Below are 16,773 nucleotides of genomic sequence, written 5' to 3' on the forward strand. Positions count from 1 at the left end.
TCTGAACAGTTAAAGTAAGTTTTTTTTTCAGAAGTAAGTATTCAGAAAGTAAACTGGCTCTGATCTCAAGGAATCGCGCCAAAAATCTAGTTTTCCGCGATTTCTAGAGATCAAACGGGACCTTCTGAATACATCATTTATTTGATAGAATCATTCAATTCAGCTGGGATTTCATTTTAATTGAATTTAAAATGTTACATTAAATTTAAATTTTTAAAAAATTGAATGAAAATCTCAAACAAATGTCTAAAATGATAATAAAGTCTTCTACACCTGAAAATGAGGGTTTTGGAAGGCATTTGAAAATGTAAAAATGAGCAGACTATCGCCGAATCTTGCAGGGGCACTAATATGGTGTAGCCGATGAGGTCAGATGATGCGGTGATTTATATGTTGGGTTGGTAGAGCTGCAAAATTTTCAGATTATGGAAAAGTTTTACTTTATTATTGTGTGCCTACTTGCCTGCCTACGTGCCTACCGCCTATTTTTTTTACTGCAAGTCGCATTGTAGGTAGAGAAGCAGGCGGCTTTGTATTTTGTAAAAATTAGACAGAGAATTGCAAAGCTCAGAAGAACCAAGTTTTTCTTTACGGTTCTGTTTCAAAATTATCTTCAAGTTAGTTGCAAAATGACTAAATACTGGCTCCACCCAAGAGTGTATTCAGAATTTGTTTCCAATTTTTCTATTTAAAAAAAATTATCGGGGTTTTCCGAGAAAATCAAACAATTAAAAAAACCGTACAGTTTATAAAACCAGGAAACTATTGGATTATAGTAAAGTCAAGAAATTATTTTAAATACGAAATTTGCCAAAAAATTAGGAGACTTTGTCTGGAAACTCAAAAATACAAAAATTTAACTTTTCGTCGATTGATAATTCTTGGCATTCTGCCATTTTTCAAGTAAAAAACTTTAAAAAAGCAAACGTTCAATATCGATTTATATATCAAAAACCATGAGACCATAGAAAAGTTTGGAAAGAAAAAAACACAAATCATCGAGAAAATCAATATTTTCTAGGCTGACAGCTTATTCAAAAGTGAACATATTTTAGCAAGGTACTACAAGAGCCTTGTAAAAAAGAATTTTTTAAATTAACTGACAGTCAAGAAAAAGGAAATATTATATCCTCAGACATACTTGTAAAGAGTATTCTGGTATACTCCATTTGTGTAGTCAATGCTAGGATAAGCGCCTGCCGTATTGTAGAGCGCATTGTTGGGGAAACCCTGTGACGGTGGGAGAATCGTTGAAAAGTCGGATCCGTAGAGGTAAGGAGAAGCATATTGCTCGTTGAGTGTCATCTGAAAAATATTAGGAATTATTATGCTTTGCGAAAGAGCTTGAAAGCAGACGAAGAGTGTCTGCCTGCGTGCCTACGAGGCAGGCGTGGTCGCCTTCTATGCAAACTCGTACCTGTATCTGTTACACGTATGCGTGTGCTTTTGTCAATGCAGTCACGCAGGCACACACGAGTTTTTGTGCCTACGTAAACTGCTTGAAGGCGGTTGCATTTTCGGACAGCAAAACCGTGCTTTATTTTACAGCAAAATTTCGGTGAAGGATTTTTGCAACTCAAAAAAGTTTTCAAAGAATTATTCAAAATATTTCTAGACTTGGTTATCAGATAATCAGCACATTTCACTAACCGGTGGATATTCCTCTTTCATTTCAGTTTTAATTGAACTAGATACAAGTGTTCTTGGCTCACTGCTCTCCTGAATCATAACCGATTCTCCCATCGGTGGACTTTCAGGCTTTGACTCTTCCGTATCATCATCTTCTTCATCTGATGCATGATCCGAACTTCCACCCTTCTGTTTCTTCTGCTTCGAACGCCGATTTTGGAACCAGATTTTCACCTGGAATTCAGTGATCGGTTGTGCTCTCTAAATTTTAAAAGATTTGTTTAAATTTTTAGCGCAATTTTATTGAAAAGCCCCACATCGGGGCCGGTGTGCCAATTGGTTTCCGATCCGTCGATTTTGCAAAAACTGGGCAATGTATACATAGAGAGATAGACCCTGCGTGTCCCTGTATGACATCCGTGAAAAGACGGAAGAGAGGGAAAAAGAAGAGTAATTAGCCATCCGCTAGTATGTGGTTGAATAGAGGCAAAGATTCCTATAGAGGTCACATTCACTCTTTTCATGAACTAACCGGCTGGATGTCTAACCACAAGAATCAAGTGTACTGTAGAATCACCCCAAAATTTTTGAAAGAAACATGAACTGGGTAAACTGGATTCAGAATCTCAAGTTTTGGCAGAATGATTTATGAACATTGCACCACATTTTTCACGCCGGTTTTAGCGATCTAATTTGAAGCGTAAATCATGGTGCATCGAGGTTGTGTTTTCATATTTTTTGCTCGGTTCGGATTTTTTTTCGATCACGCTACTTTTAAATAATTGGTTTAGAAAATCCACACACAATTTTCCGGACACCCAATACCAATGTGTCACACCTGTCAATCAGGCGTCCGCCCCCCGTCCGTTTCCGCTGACTTTAGATAAAATCTTGGCAGGACACATGTTTCTGTTACGGTATGATTGATATACCCGTATCCCACTTCTCAAAATTCGATAAGCATCTAACACCTGAGCGCGTGTATTCTTAAAGCTTCTTCTCCTATTGACGTGGCATAATTATGTGTTAGTTGAGAGCTTTCTCATTTCATATCCCTCGGGATATCAAAAACAATAATTAAAAGGCGATACCAGCATCTATGTCAAAATTGCGACCGCTTTTCCAAACATTCTTCAATTCTCTAAACTCAATAGCGCGTATAAAACTGGAGGAATGCACGACCTTCTCAAGACACAGTTAATGGTACTGTTTTTACGGTGAATCAAATGAAGACACGTGTGTGTCAGAGGAGGAGGGGGACTTGGATCGAGGGATTAGGAAGATTACGACTGGATTATTACATGATGGTGTGCATTTCGTCAAGGTCATTGATATGGCAGTGGGGTAAGCGGAAATTGTTCGAAAATTGACAGCCAATTTGTTAATTTTCAACTAAATTTTAGAATTTTAAATTACGAAACACACTTACCCCGATGCACCATACTTACGCGCCAGTCACAAAAATTTTAAATAAATTTCGCGCAATTTTTGTAGATCAAACCGCAACCGGACCTTTTTAATTCACGTGCAAAGATTTCAATGTTTCTCGAAAATGCGGGCCTAGTACATCATATCTTACGAGCAAGTTGCATTATATACAAAAATCTCCCCAAAATAACAAAAATAGTTACCTGAGTTTGTGATAATCCCAATTCATGTGCCAATGCTGCTCGATCCGGAAGCGCCAGATATTGTGTTTTTTGGAATCTGAAAATGAATTTGAATTAATAAATTTGCAATTTAAATAATTTTGAAAAAAACAAACTTTTTCTGAAGCATTTGCAGTTGTGATGAGTTGTAAATTGTCCGTGGTTTCCTCATTTTCTTTCCTTTCACGTTGTACTTCGCCTCACATCCTTCCACGATTTTTGTAGTTGTGTGCTCGGGAAAAGCTTCTGCAAACTTTTTTTATAATAACCCCTTTTATGTGCTAATTTTGATGCTATCTATTTCGAAACCAAATCAAAAGCAAATCATAGACCTCCATTTCTAATGATCTAGATATTTGGAGTCAAAGTCAGAAACTCTAGAAAAAGTAACACATTGGATACAAGTGCTAATGTTAGATCGCGTTTGACGTCTTTTACTTTTGACGATATTGGTAAACCTAGAACAATGACGTGTTTTCAAGATCTTTAGTTTAGATTTTGAAATTTTTAAATGAAATTTAAATAAAATTAGTTAACAAGCTTCGACCACGGCAGGATTCGAACCTGCAATCTTCTGCTCCGTAGGCAGACGCGTTATCCATTGCGCCACGCGGCCACAGTTTGAAGATGAAAAAAGGTACTTATCAACTCTCCTAGGTGTCAACAGGAGACCAAGTTAAAGCAGTTGGCAATTTCCAAAGCTTTTTCAATTCCGAGTTTCATACCTTCAGGTGAGCTTCCTGGCCCAGGAGGATACATTGCATAGGCACTCGTTTGCTGTGGTGTACCATACATAGAACCACCAGTTGCTCCATTCGTTGATGACGTCGGATAAGCATGGTAGGGGAAATAAGGGGAAACGTTAGATCCAGCTCCGTTGCTTGTGGGTGGAGCTACTCCAGATGTCTGATAATAATCTCCAGCAACATATTCGAATCCTTTTGATGGGTCCATCTGAAAAAGAAAGTAATTAAAAATATACAAAATTAAGAACTGAAGAAATGAGACGTAATCGGAATAAACACTCTGAAAATGGACAAAAAGGTGAAGAAGTAGAATGAATGAAATTGAAAACTTTTAAAATTCTCACACCATTTGAAAGGTTGCAGTTCTCACACTTTGGTTTTTGCAAGTCTTCGAGAACGACGACAAAACTTTTGATTCATGATTATTCGGTTAGTTTAGTTAGTCTCTACTGTTTAAACAGAGGAGCAGTGCCATGACATTCAACATAACATTATCAGTAATGACGTGGCAAACAAATATTTCGTAGTAGCAAGAGCATCAACTTTTCAAAAATAAAAAAAAACGAATGTGAGATGAGAAAAAAGTTTCGACCACGGCAGGATTCGAACCTGCAATCTTCTGCTCCGTAGGCAGACGCGTTATCCATTGCGCCACGCGGCCACATTGTTTCGCGATGGAGAAGCTGGACAGGAAATTCATCAAGTGATAAGTACATGATAACGATAACAACTTTCATCTAGCATGCATTTTAAACAAAAATCAGTTACCATAAACTTTGAAGACTTAGAATTAGCTGAACTGATGCACCGAAGTCATAACCCTATCATTATGATCCCCAAAAACTTCTCACACCCCCACACAAGATCCAACTTCAACAAATTTCGGGTCAATTATCAACGGCAATTTAAAATTTCAGATGGATGGCAGTTGAGAGAGAGAGAGAGAGACAAGACGATTACCTAAAATTTGAGTGAAAGAAGAAGGAAAAGAAGAAAGGTATGAATTAGGATAATAAGGGAGGAGATGGAAGATTCAGAAGATTCAGATGAAGAAGAAGTAGTTGAAGAAGAAGAAGATTATGATGATGGTAGTGGTGGGAGGGAATGGGCACTAGTAGGCACATACACATAGCACAACACACCATCGCAAAAGGGGGAAGAGAGACGATGCGGGATGTGGAGAGGAGACACCTCAAAACTGATGGGCGGTACGTTGGTTGTGGGCGGAGTAGTCGTCTCCTATTGGACACAGTATTCTCTGGGTGGAGCCATTGGGGTCGCTAGGTGACCATCTTATCAGAAGATTTATCTGAAAACTTTTTCACAACTCGATCCCCTACATATCAAATTGTTTAATGATGATTTCAGAGCGGATGGGGAGAGACAAGACAATTATTTTGGAAAAGTGCCGGGGGGAGAGGCTGGCAGTAGAGAAAAATGGTTGAGGTATAATTTAGCCCAATTATCTTTCAGAGTGTGTGTGCCTCAACAGGGGGACCCCGCCCTATATTGTAGCTAATTGCTGGGTGTACGTGGTGTAGAGAGAATGGATAAAGCGAGAGAAATAGTGAATTGTGGCTGTAATTGCGTGTAGCCAAAAGGGCCTCAATCTTCTCGGTCCCCACCACACCGCCGGCCGTCATCATTCCTTCAGTTGGAACTGAGGCGTTCCCGTGCCCATTTTTTCATGATTTTCAGAATTTTTGATTTTGAAGCTTTTTTGGATAGTTTCTATATCTTGGTCCTTTGCATTTGAGCAAGTTGCCCGTGCACACTCCTGGCGAAGATAACATATGACTGCCTTTCCGAGTACCATCTTGGGGAGACATCTTTGTGTCAGCATGGCTTCCAAAATCTAATTCATTCCTGATTCCAGAATTATCCCCTCAAATCCCTTATATGAGCTCTGTAACACTATTGCTCTTCCAAACTGTACATATTTTATCCAGGTGGTAAAGTCTGTTCTTCCAATCCAGTAAGAGTTGTCACCTAATTAAGAATCCCAACTTTTTCGTTCACAGCTTCAGAATCTTTAAGGTTTTGCCGTCGGCACCATCTGCCATGCTCACGCCAACTGTTCTTTTGTATTTCCATTTTAACTATAGTCTAAAATGGACATTGAGCCACCACACAGTTCCAATTTTTCAATTGTCTGATTTTTTTCGTAGGAACGAGCTTTTCGGCTTACTTCTTTCTATCTGTACATCCCGTTTTGCCAGCTGCGTCAACCAATAAGTAACTGATAATTATTGGCACGTCACCTTGTTTTCGAAAGCTTACTCATTAACCGCGCTCGCTTAAATTCTACTAGCATGACTATGAGTTTTTGTAATTTCAGGGAGCTGAAGAGAAACCATATGCATACTATACTGATTCAATCCCCGATATAAAGCTCCGTAAATTGACTGATTAATTGACTGTACCGCACAGTTAGTTCGCGATATGTGAATAATTTCGATGGAGCAAAATGTGATCTATCAATTTACGTTCCCGTAAATTTTTTGCCTTTCTTCGATCCATCCGGTCATCAAACCTCTCGGCCAAGGAGGAGATGCATCGGAATATTGATTGAACCCAGCGGCCAGTAGAAAATAGACCGTGAGGTGCGAATCCGAGCCGAAAGGGGATTTGTTTTGTTCTACGGTATCACTATAGTGAAAGAGTTTTGTATTCTCTTTTGTCGGTATTTCATCTCAAGAGATCAGTGAGCTAGTCTAAAAATATTTGTGAATAATTTTCCAAAAAGTACAATGCTCTGAATCAATATTTTTCTCAGAAAAGCTCTTGTTCAAATGCCGAAAGCAATACCGAAAACATATAATTTTCTTCTCGCGCGCGCGATTTCCAGTCAAGGGTATCATTAAATTCGTCAGTGCGGGAAATATTTGAGAGACGCTTTTTCAGCTTTGAAATTGTCTAGCTCGACGGGAGCTCCTTCACTAAGACACGTCTGTCCTTACACGTAAGCACACAAACGCCTGACAGCCTCAAGCATCGAAACACCTGAACTCAAAATACATAGGTAAGTAGGCATGCCTACCATGGCATACCCTGCTCCAGCAAAAATTGGAAGAGTTTTACCTAGCCCTTCAACTTCTTCCAGAAATATTTAATTGGACTAAACGGTAGGCGGAGGTTAAAAGAGGGTATACAAACAATTAAAATAATCACCCCCTTTTTGGACTCCGCCTCCACCAACACTCGTTTTTTCGTCTGCGTCTCTATAATTTGATGCTCTATTTCGATGGTAATTACTAACCAAAAATAATTAGAATAATTGCTCCAATCCAACATCCACACACGCCTTCACACAAGAAAATAGCAATGAATTGTTTGTACCTTTCTACTTTGAAGTACGTTCTTCTACGTTCTTCCTTTTACTTTTTTGGTTTTAGAACTTTTTTTTTTAACTTTTTTAAAATAATTATTTGTTGTGCATAGCTAGATATTTTAACATTTTAACTTTGCCCAAAATATCACTATTTTTCTTCAAAAAAATTCGCACCTCTATGAGTTTATTACGTTCGGTGTTTCTTTGTCGGTTGATGAAAGAGGTGCGACTGGGGATATTCTCAGAGTTGTGCCCGAGAAAATGTCAAATAATGTGTAGACTTTTCTCTATTAAGCATGAATCTAACATATATTTTTCGTGGCTATTCGCGATTAGAGAGTGCAGACCAAGCTAAAATTGGAATTTTTGTGCCGACCAATCACCAATTCACCAGAGACAAGCCCTATTTCAAATTGGCGCATGAAATGAGCGCTGACCAATCAGCGACGAACCTGGTGCATCGGTGATTGGTCGGCGCTCTTCCTGTTTGCTGGATCGGAAGCTTTTTGATAACTGTATGATTTTTTAAGGATATTTCTGAATGTTCATTTGTTTGATAACATTCTCGAAGATGTTTCGCAAAAATAGTTGGTCTTCGGCCTCTAATGGAAGAAACAGGAGTCCACAATTAAACTATTCTCAGAATTCTGAAACTGTGTGCTGTAAAAAGACCAATCAGCGACGCCGCTTATGCATCCGTGATTCTCGCAAAATTGTAAAGTTTTTCTAGGAAACCGAACTAGGAAACCTAACTATTCAACCTCAGAGACTCTCCCCTGTTAACCATGCTTCCCGCCAATCAAAAGAGCTTCCTTCCTTTCCAAAGATTGTTATCTTTTTGCCACACACACCTGCTACACCTGTCTGGTCTTATCTTGATGATGGAGGTCCTCCTGTAGCTATATATGTCCACCGGAAAGGGTATCTAAAGGTTTTCCACGGGTGTCAATCATTTTGACAATCGAATTTCCTGTCCACCAAAAAACTAGGGAAGCAATATATTTTCGAAAACGAAGCAGGTAAACATTGTGACATAGACGAATCGATTTTTAATAATTTGTTCAAAATCCTCAAGATGTTCAATCTTCCAGTCTCCTATTAATTACCTGTCAATATTTCCGGTGTTCTCCTGTATAATTACAGTTTCTTCCCAAACGAAAAGTCCAGAATGCCACGTGTCAATCAAATTTGAACACGTTTCGGAAGTGAGCAGGTGTACTAATCCAGTGCTACGAGACACCTAGAATTCCGGAAAGAGAAGGGTTTTTTTTGTATGGGATGGGGGGAAACAAAGACATGTCAAGTGGGGGATTTAGAACAAGGTGTTAGATTTTAATGGTATTAGAAGCAATTTTTTTATTGGTAAAGTTATGGGCTCCGTCATTTTGCGGTAATAATTAATGGTCATGTGTATTTTTTAATTTTTTAAACGCAAGAGAGGCAAGCTCCCCCTTTATCTTACCACTGTGACAAAGTTTCAATCCGGAAATTTGTATGAAAATATAGAAAATATCTGTTCTTTCTGTAAATACCTTCATTTCCATTGAAAGCTTCGATACGTTGCTCAAAAACTGCTTCAAAAAAAAATTTTTTTCAACACTTTCAATGGAAGAAAAAAAAAGTTTTTAAAAGAATAAACTCGCTATATTCCTATATAAATTTCCAGTAAACAATTCAACACAGCAATGAAAAAAAAGAATTTTAGCATTATACATATCTTCTAGGTGCTACTTCATTCAAATTTACAGTTGTTTGGTCGCTCAAAAGGGATTTTCCTTCGATGCACCATGTTTTTGGCCTAAACTTCTTCAAAATGTTTTTTCATTTTCATGAACCTCCTTGACCTTTTTTGCTTCCATTTTCCCAATGTTAAAAACAAAAACTAGAGCCTGTTATGCTCGAGTGAATAAAAGAATCAAAACGAATGAAAGGATTAGACCATACCTATGCAACATGTCTCCATGTGCTCCATGTTCTATTGTTGCGTACTCCTCATAATTACAGGACACCTTGAGACGTCCCGCAGTGTCCACGACTTCATTGTCTTGAATTCCGGAGCCTCGGCGAGGAACTCTTGGGGGATTGGGTACCACCCAAAAAAAGCTTTTGGGGGTCATAAAATGAACACAGAGGTAGTTATGTCAACACCTGCCATCGTATGGGTGCAATAACGACCTCGATAAAAGTCAGTTTTTGTTGATGATGGTGCGCGAGGAATGGAACGGGAAGGGACAGACGGAAGAAGCGTGGGACGGAACGGGAGGAGGGGGATAATAATGAGTTGTCATGATGAGATCGTGTTGATGATGATGATGAAACATAAAAACAATATATACTTTAGAGGCTATTTCGGTTGAATTGGAAGCGTTCATTTTCCGAATCCAAGAGGCTCCGAGAAGTGGAAGTTTTTGGAAATGTGTGAAATTTGCAATTTCATGTAAAATACTTCTTTGGGAGACAGGCACGTCCAGACCTGCGTGCCTACCTACTTACGTACCTGCCTACCTCAAAAAATTCTCTGGCTATATGTAGGTTGGGCATCAGAGCGGCAGAGCCGTATTATGCAGCTTCTGACATTTGCTGCTTTGTGTGTAGGCTCACAGTAGGCGTAGGTAGCCTTGTAGGTGTCCAGGCCGTTTACCACCTAAATTTAAGTTTTAATAGTACTCCATGTTCTCATCGAGCATTTTTATTTCATGTTATATGGTCGGGCCAATTTAGTGTTTTATATAAAACTAAAAATTGAGATTTTAACTTTAAATTGTATATTTCCTGACAAACTACCCACTTTTTACAAAGTGTATGTTTTCCTCAGACTTTAAAGGTTTTTTTGCATCTTTCTGCTCTATTTTCCCGATCTTAATCTCCTGACCCATATGTTCCCACAATTCCAGATCCATCTGTCACATGACACCTCACATATCTCTAGATCTCTAACTTCCGCAACTGAAAAGTTCATCAAGGGGTTGCTCATCAGTTATCGCTCTGAAAAATCTGGAGCTCATTATGCCATCCATATGTGTGTGATTCACAGGAAGGTGTCTTCTTTGGCATCAATCATCGGAAATCGATAGAGTGTAAAATTACCGTATTTTTTCAACTTTGCAGCTCATATCTTGTTAGTTGTCTATGGGTTTATCGAAAAGTTGCCAAATGGAAAATTGTTTGTTTTTTTAATAATATTTTTGTAATTGAAAATTTTGTAAAATATTTAGGATGAATTGAGATATAAGTTGGTACTAGACTCGCACCTCCTTGCTCCACTTTAACAGTTTCTATCTCGATTCTTTTTGGTCCTATCAAAAAACTTTTATCCGGCAAAATAAGTTCCAAATTTTTTTTTCATATTTTCATAGTGAAACATTTTTTGATAAAGATAAAGACAACCGATATATATATATGGCGTCAAAGTAGAGCTCCTGGATTTTTCACCTGATTGTTGTCTGTGACTCATTATATTGACATGGCAACAAGTGTTTTTTGAAGGTCTGACCAGTCCCTTTGAAATGGGTCAGTGCCTACCGTACCCTCTTCTTTTTTTTCGATCAACTTCCGGATAGAGGTCGTCCCGACCTTCTTCCCTCTCTGCTTTTCTATCTCAAAACTACCGTAATCCGTCCCTTTCGACAAAAAAAAGCCCAGAGCGAGTCAAATTCGAGGAATAGTGTGTGATTTGAAGAGGCTCTGGAGAATCAGAGAGGAGCAATTATGTGTGGGGCGCCACGTCTTCTCCCTCTCTCTACCTCTCTCTCTCTCTCTCTCTATAGAAAACCGACAATTATTCCTTCACATGGAAAAGAAAAGACAGAGAGAGAGAGAGAGAGAGAGATTTTTTATTTCTCAAAATCTCTCTGCTTCTAACTATCTCACAAGGGTTTCCTCTTTCCATCTATATAGTCAAAACTTGTCTTTTTCTTTTTTATTCTATTTTTTTGGAGAAAGAAACCAAATAGAGGAGGGTCTACTGGGGGTACTGTAGATGAGACGAAGGAGGGGGTGATGGTTGTAAATACGGAGGAAAAAGAGGGAAAAGAAGAAGAAGAAGGTAGACAAGAGGCTTGTTTTTCGCCTTTTTTGCTTATTCAACTTCACAAATTTTGAGAAATGGGAAGGGACTTTAGGTTGGGTACCTAAAATAATATGCCCACAAAATGAAGTTTTTGTAGGCACGAGAATTCCAAAATTCTCGCCTGCCTGTTTTTGAAGCAACACACGCAAGTATTTTCGACAGTTCAACAAATTTATTGAAGAAAGGAAAGCACGCAATAACACTAAAAATGCAGAAACAAATTGATAGGTAGGCAGGCAGGCATGAAGATAATGTGCCTGCCTGCCATTAAAGTTTTACCTATATCCCAGATTTTAAGTTTAACAATTCATATATCTGTTATTTTTATCGTTGTTAATTACTAACAAGTGTGTATAATTCTGTGCTCTATATTTTCACAATTTAACATTTCAAAAATTTTGAAATTGAACATTTTAATCCGTAAAACTAACGGAAATGTTTGCTCTCAAAGTCTAAACAATACAATTTCCAAAAACTCGAAAAAAAAAAACGTAGAATATGCTTCTACTGACACAAAATTGAAAATAACTACAGTTGTAGTTATTCCTGTTTCGGGGTTTTTACTTAAAAATTCAAGTTCCACTTTTTAATCCCAGGCTTTCCAGCCAATTAGAGTTATCTGTGTAATTTGCCATAACATGGTGCATGCAAACTGGATTTCAGTTGAGCCGGAGCATCTAATTTTTTGGTATAAATAACCTCTAATGCAAGTCATGAGAAACCTAGAAACCTAGCTCCTCTTGAATTTATTCATTCTTGGGGTTCATTTCACCCAAATTGTTATCCAAATTAATATTAACGTTTCCATTATCCTCATATATCCCAAATTTCCCTAAATATGTGAACCCAACGTATCTTTTCATGCCATCTTCCCAAAAGTCCACTTTTCCCATCTTTTTCATCTTTCCTTCTTGTCGTCGGTTTTTGTCTTTTATCCAAGGATTCTCATCTTTCAACAATTTCTTTAATTTTCAGATAATCCCATTTGAAAACACACTTGTTCACACTTCTTGCAGATTGCCGATTATGATTTGATTCTTTAAATATTTTTAATTTAACGTTTATAAATATAATCGTTTTTTTATGAATTAGCGGAGAGAAACATGGATTTATTGATTAATTTTGGTACCAAACGTGTAAGTACTTAATAAAAGCCTTTGAAAAGTGTTTTTTCTTTTTTGAATTGTGAAATTTTCAGGACTTTCTCATAGGGTCTCTGCGGCAAATCCTCTCGAAAGATTTTGCAAAAAAGACATAATTTTTTTACAAATGGCAACTTCAAGGCAGTATTTGAGGTTATTTCCAATGTTTTCCATTTTCCAAGATTTCAGAAAAATTGCCAGCTACACAGTTGAAGAACATAATTCTATTAGTAAAATTTTCGGTAAAACGTCTGAAAATTTGCAACAGGTGAGGGGGATATTGTCTCCTACGATCGTCTCATCTCCAGCTACTCTTCCGTTTCCGCCACCCGAAAAAGTGTGCTCACACCTGCATCGTTTCATTTGAAAACATCTACATGACCGCCGGAGCAGGTGACAGGAGAAGATGAGCCAACTGAAACAGGAAGAAGGAGAAGACCGGCGGTCTGAAAATGTTAGAATAACAGGGGACTACTTTACAAAAAAATGAAATTATAAGGAAAATTTGATTCAAAAACAGGCAGAGACATTTTATTAATTTTCAGAATCCCACTATATGAACAGTTCTAAACTAAAAAATGTTTGATATTTTGTTTTCTATACTTTTGTAGTTGAACATTTTTTGATATCTGTAAAACCAACGGAGACATCTGCTGTAAAAGTCTAGGCAGATAATTTACGAAAAACTGCAGTGTCATACAAACATAGAGAATCAAGATTTCATCTGATTTTAGTTTCCCTTTCTTTCTCAGTTTCCAATAAACCAATTGCGTAGGCATTCATATACCTGCCTTCAGGCCGAACTAAGAACCTATCCTAGGCTCACATGACCATTTATAATTTCCTAATTGAAATTTCAAAAATTAATTAAAATATGAAACGGGTACATCGAGCAAGCACCAAACACCAGAGTTTATGCCACAATTCAAAAAAATAGGCAGGCCTGTTCGCCTAAAAACGTGCCTGCCTATTACTGAAGCCCTAGTTTTTAAAGATAAAAATTTCAATTTTGAGACAATTTCCTGTGTCTAGAGATACTGCTTAAGTTTAGAATAATAAATCAAAAACCAATAATCACTCTATTCTACCGTAATCCACCAATTTTCTTACCTTCCAAAAAGGAGCGCGTTCAATCGAGCGTGCTGTATACATTTCTCCCTCTCCTGCCACCCGCTGGTGCTTCATCTTGGTTTTCTTTTAAATTCTGGGCGGCGGCAAAACGCGCACCTAATTATAGGAAACGGATATCTCCTTTTTTCTCTCTTTCTGTCTTCATACGGAAGGAGCCTTCAGGCGGTATCTTTGCACATTGTCACAGAGAGGGACAGACAGACACAGGTGATCTAAGAAGGAGTCTATGAACATCATGTGACCATATGGTGAGACGGCTTATAAGGTATTTGAAGGTAAGTAAAATATGTGAACACTTTTGGAAAGTGAGAATGGAAGGGATTTTGGGACCAATCTTACAGTGCAGCATGTTGAAAAGAACTTTTCAAAACGTTTCTAAAATATGTAAAAAGTTGCAAATGCTTGCTAAGAAGTTTTTTGAACGTTTGACAAGATTTGGCAGAAGTTTTTAAAAATTTGCCAAAAAGTAGCACAACATTAAACAACTCTGAAGTTTTTCAAAAAAAAAGCAGTTTTTTGCCAAAAGGTTTCAGGAGTTCATCAAGAAATTACGGTAACTAATCAAAGAACTGCAGGAATTTGCTAAAAATCTAGGAATATTTGCATATAAGTTGAAGCTTTTTGGCAAAAAGTTTTAATAGTTTATAAAAGGGTGCCATGACATAGCAATAGTTTTCCAAAAAGTTCTGAAAATTTGCAGAATAGTTTTAGGTGTTTGCGAACAAGTTACAAATGCCCAAAATTGCAGAACATGGCCAAAAACGTCGGCATGGTTTGAGATTTTCTCCGATGGCGAATATATCCACCTACCCTCTATCCCGACATTACCTGGGCTTCTGAAATTTCATCAGACAACAGGGTGCCTATAGATTTGAAATGTCCTTTATATTCCATTCTCCGAATTTCCACTGACTCTAACTATAAATAACATTGAACAGGAACTTGTCTTGAACAATAGTGCCCCTTGCTTCTCTTTCTAACGTCTCAGGAAACAATTCATTTCTCGGGGCTCTGTCTGTTTCTCCGAGAGAGAGAGGCCCATAATTATAGACGAGAAACTTCCGGCGGCGCAGCGGCGATTCGAAGAATTCTGAGAGAAGAAGGGATGACAATATAGAGAAAAATAAAAAAGAAATTGAATGGAGGAGTGGGGACCATTGGGTGTGAAAAGTCCAGTTTGCGATGATGGAAGTTGAAGTGGGTGGATTGGGTTTTGAAATGAAAGTTACGGAGTTTAGGAGTCGACTGATATGGTAGTTGCCAATATTCTTATGAGTTCAACTTGGCATTTTAACCCTTTTGTGACTTTTTTGGCAATTTTGTGATTTTTCCACAAACTTTTAGCAGTTTATTGGCGAAGGCTTGTAACTTTTTGATAACTCTTGCAAATTATTGGCAAATTTTTGTAATTTTTGAGAGACTTTGGCAATTTCATAGCAAACTTCTGCAATATTTTGGCAACTAATTTTCAAAAGAAGTTGTCATTAAATTCCAAGATATTTAAAAGTTCGGCATATCTGAAATTGTGTAGATCTCTTGGATAAGCCAATTTTTTGACAAAATTGTTGTATGAACCAAAACAATGTAAACTTTATGACAAGCAGTAACTCGAAGTCATCTACAATCATTCATTTCATTTTTACTGATTCAATATATTTTTTAAATTCAGTCTAAAATCTGCACTCTCTACAACTCAACTGACCGCCACACGGATTATCACCATCTGCATTAACTTTTGTTGTAGTTGCTCAAACCACTTTTCTAACTAAGCAAGTGCAAAAATAAAACAAGTGTGTAGAGAGTTGTCACCCAATTAATAATTGCAACAACCGGAAGATTTCTTCCTGCAGAACCAACGCGTAGAGATTGGGGTGGGGTGGGCTGAAAATCTAGAATTCTGTGGCGGGAGACTAGACTTTAATTAGCAAATAAAAGTACAGTTTCATATTTTCTATATGATTCCTATACCGCCATCTGGAACTACAGTAACCTACAGTAACTCGATATCTCATAATCACAGTAACACCTTCTGAAATTCCATCTAACCTCTTGAGAGGTCAAGCCGCGCGCTCAAAAAACAATAGTGACTATATGCGTAATTAGTAGCACCTGTGCACAGGCACGGGTGCTGCTCTTTCAAGACGTGTACAAAAGTAGTAATTGGGTGTCAGCATCTGCATCTTATGTTCTTTCTTTTTGTGAAGAGGTAACAGGTATCCCACTGAGAAGAAGAGGTACTCAAAGGGACATGTTTTGTGAAGAAATGAGGATTAGTATGGATTAGAGAGTGTGTTGAGTGTACATAGTAATTATTGATACATAATACAGATATTTGAAACTTTTAAAATGAAAAAAAAATAGTTTTCCAACTTTTCGAGCACTGGGAAATCTTTTTTTGGGGGTAAGTTTTCCGAATGTAGATTTGGCAAAATGTATGGAAGGCAGCCATTCAAGCATTTTTGTGCCTACAACGTAGTCCTACTAGAAGACGTTTTTAGGGTCTAAAAAAAAGCTTTTTAGGGTGTACGGTAATTTATAAATATTTCATGTCTTTGATAAATTAAAATCCAACCGATGTATCATCTTTTCAAGTTGGGGATCCTCATTCCCAGTCACCTTTTTTCCAAATATGCAACCTTCCTTTCGGCACTTTTTTCCATTCTAAATGACCAGTTCATGACACTTTTTCTTTAAAATTTATGGCTGGGACCACCTATGGAATATCCGGAAGTGATTTATGGATGGAGTACATGGAGTCTGTGTCACTATTTTCAATCCTTTAATCCGTCCGTCGGCATGTATTGCACATAGGAAGGGGAAGGTAATAAAGAGAGTCCCGTGCGTGCGTGGAAAATGAAAACAATGAGAATTCGAGGACATCACCTTTCAATTGACAGGCGGCATCCGCTCTTTTTACAGTCTTTTATGTGTGTGTGTTTGCAACAACTTTTTATGAGAAATTGAGGTGGTGACAAGGTCAGTGCACATAAAAAAGTATTGGATGAAAAAGCAGGGGAAACCCTCTTCATTTTAGGTTTAGGGACAGTCAATAAGTATACTGATAGGAGTAAAGCTT

At 37.8% G+C, this 16,773-nt stretch overlaps 1 protein-coding gene and 11 non-coding genes across 13 annotated transcripts; 7 read left to right on the forward strand and 5 right to left on the reverse strand.

Annotated features, from left to right (window-relative positions):
* Positions 1-926: 926 nt before the first annotated feature.
* ceh-43 lies at positions 927-4,232 on the reverse strand (the record flags this gene model as incomplete). 2 transcript variants are annotated; one of them, NM_065503.5, is made up of 5 exons in its annotated part: positions 927-1,305; positions 1,651-1,863; positions 3,261-3,336; positions 3,395-3,524; positions 4,004-4,232. In NM_065503.5, 5 exons carry the CDS (start codon positions 4,230-4,232, stop codon positions 1,132-1,134), a joined length of 822 nt encoding a protein of 273 aa, NP_497904.1. In that variant the 3' UTR covers positions 927-1,131. The 2 variants fall into 2 exon arrangements, with proteins under 2 accessions (NP_497904.1, NP_001338832.1); NM_001351863.3 differs by having other exon boundaries at positions 939-1,305; positions 1,651-1,890.
* C28A5.12 lies at positions 3,820-3,898 on the forward strand. Its single transcript, NR_052243.1, has one exon. It is a non-coding gene; the product is annotated as an Unclassified non-coding RNA C28A5.12 (non-coding RNA).
* On the reverse strand, positions 3,822-3,894 carry C28A5.t2. The gene has a single exon. It is a non-coding gene; the product is annotated as a tRNA-Arg (tRNA).
* A 368-nt stretch (positions 4,233-4,600) lies between the features above and the next one.
* C28A5.11 lies at positions 4,601-4,690 on the forward strand. The gene has a single exon (NR_052244.1). It is a non-coding gene; the product is annotated as an Unclassified non-coding RNA C28A5.11 (non-coding RNA).
* Positions 4,613-4,685, reverse strand: C28A5.t1. Its single transcript has one exon. It is a non-coding gene; the product is annotated as a tRNA-Arg (tRNA).
* A 735-nt stretch (positions 4,691-5,425) lies between the features above and the next one.
* C28A5.8 lies at positions 5,426-5,575 on the reverse strand. Its single transcript, NR_052245.1, has one exon. It is a non-coding gene; the product is annotated as an Unclassified non-coding RNA C28A5.8 (non-coding RNA).
* A 3,608-nt stretch (positions 5,576-9,183) lies between these two features.
* F56F3.14 lies at positions 9,184-9,324 on the forward strand. Its single transcript, NR_052246.1, has one exon. It is a non-coding gene; the product is annotated as an Unclassified non-coding RNA F56F3.14 (non-coding RNA).
* Positions 9,325-12,398: 3,074 nt separating this feature from the next.
* F56F3.7 lies at positions 12,399-12,595 on the forward strand. Its single transcript, NR_052247.1, has one exon. It is a non-coding gene; the product is annotated as an Unclassified non-coding RNA F56F3.7 (non-coding RNA).
* A 2,139-nt stretch (positions 12,596-14,734) lies between these two features.
* Positions 14,735-14,797, forward strand: F56F3.13. Its single transcript, NR_052248.1, has one exon. It is a non-coding gene; the product is annotated as an Unclassified non-coding RNA F56F3.13 (non-coding RNA).
* On the reverse strand, positions 14,735-14,797 carry F56F3.12. Its single transcript, NR_052249.1, has one exon. It is a non-coding gene; the product is annotated as an Unclassified non-coding RNA F56F3.12 (non-coding RNA).
* Positions 14,798-16,077: 1,280 nt separating this feature from the next.
* F56F3.9 lies at positions 16,078-16,195 on the forward strand. The gene has a single exon (NR_052250.1). It is a non-coding gene; the product is annotated as an Unclassified non-coding RNA F56F3.9 (non-coding RNA).
* A 319-nt stretch (positions 16,196-16,514) lies between these two features.
* F56F3.8 lies at positions 16,515-16,658 on the forward strand. The gene has a single exon (NR_052251.1). It is a non-coding gene; the product is annotated as an Unclassified non-coding RNA F56F3.8 (non-coding RNA).
* Positions 16,659-16,773: the final 115 nt, after the last annotated feature.

Source organism: Caenorhabditis elegans, chromosome III (genome assembly GCF_000002985.6).
Source record: "Caenorhabditis elegans chromosome III".
NCBI lineage: Eukaryota > Metazoa > Nematoda > Chromadorea > Rhabditida > Rhabditidae > Caenorhabditis > Caenorhabditis elegans.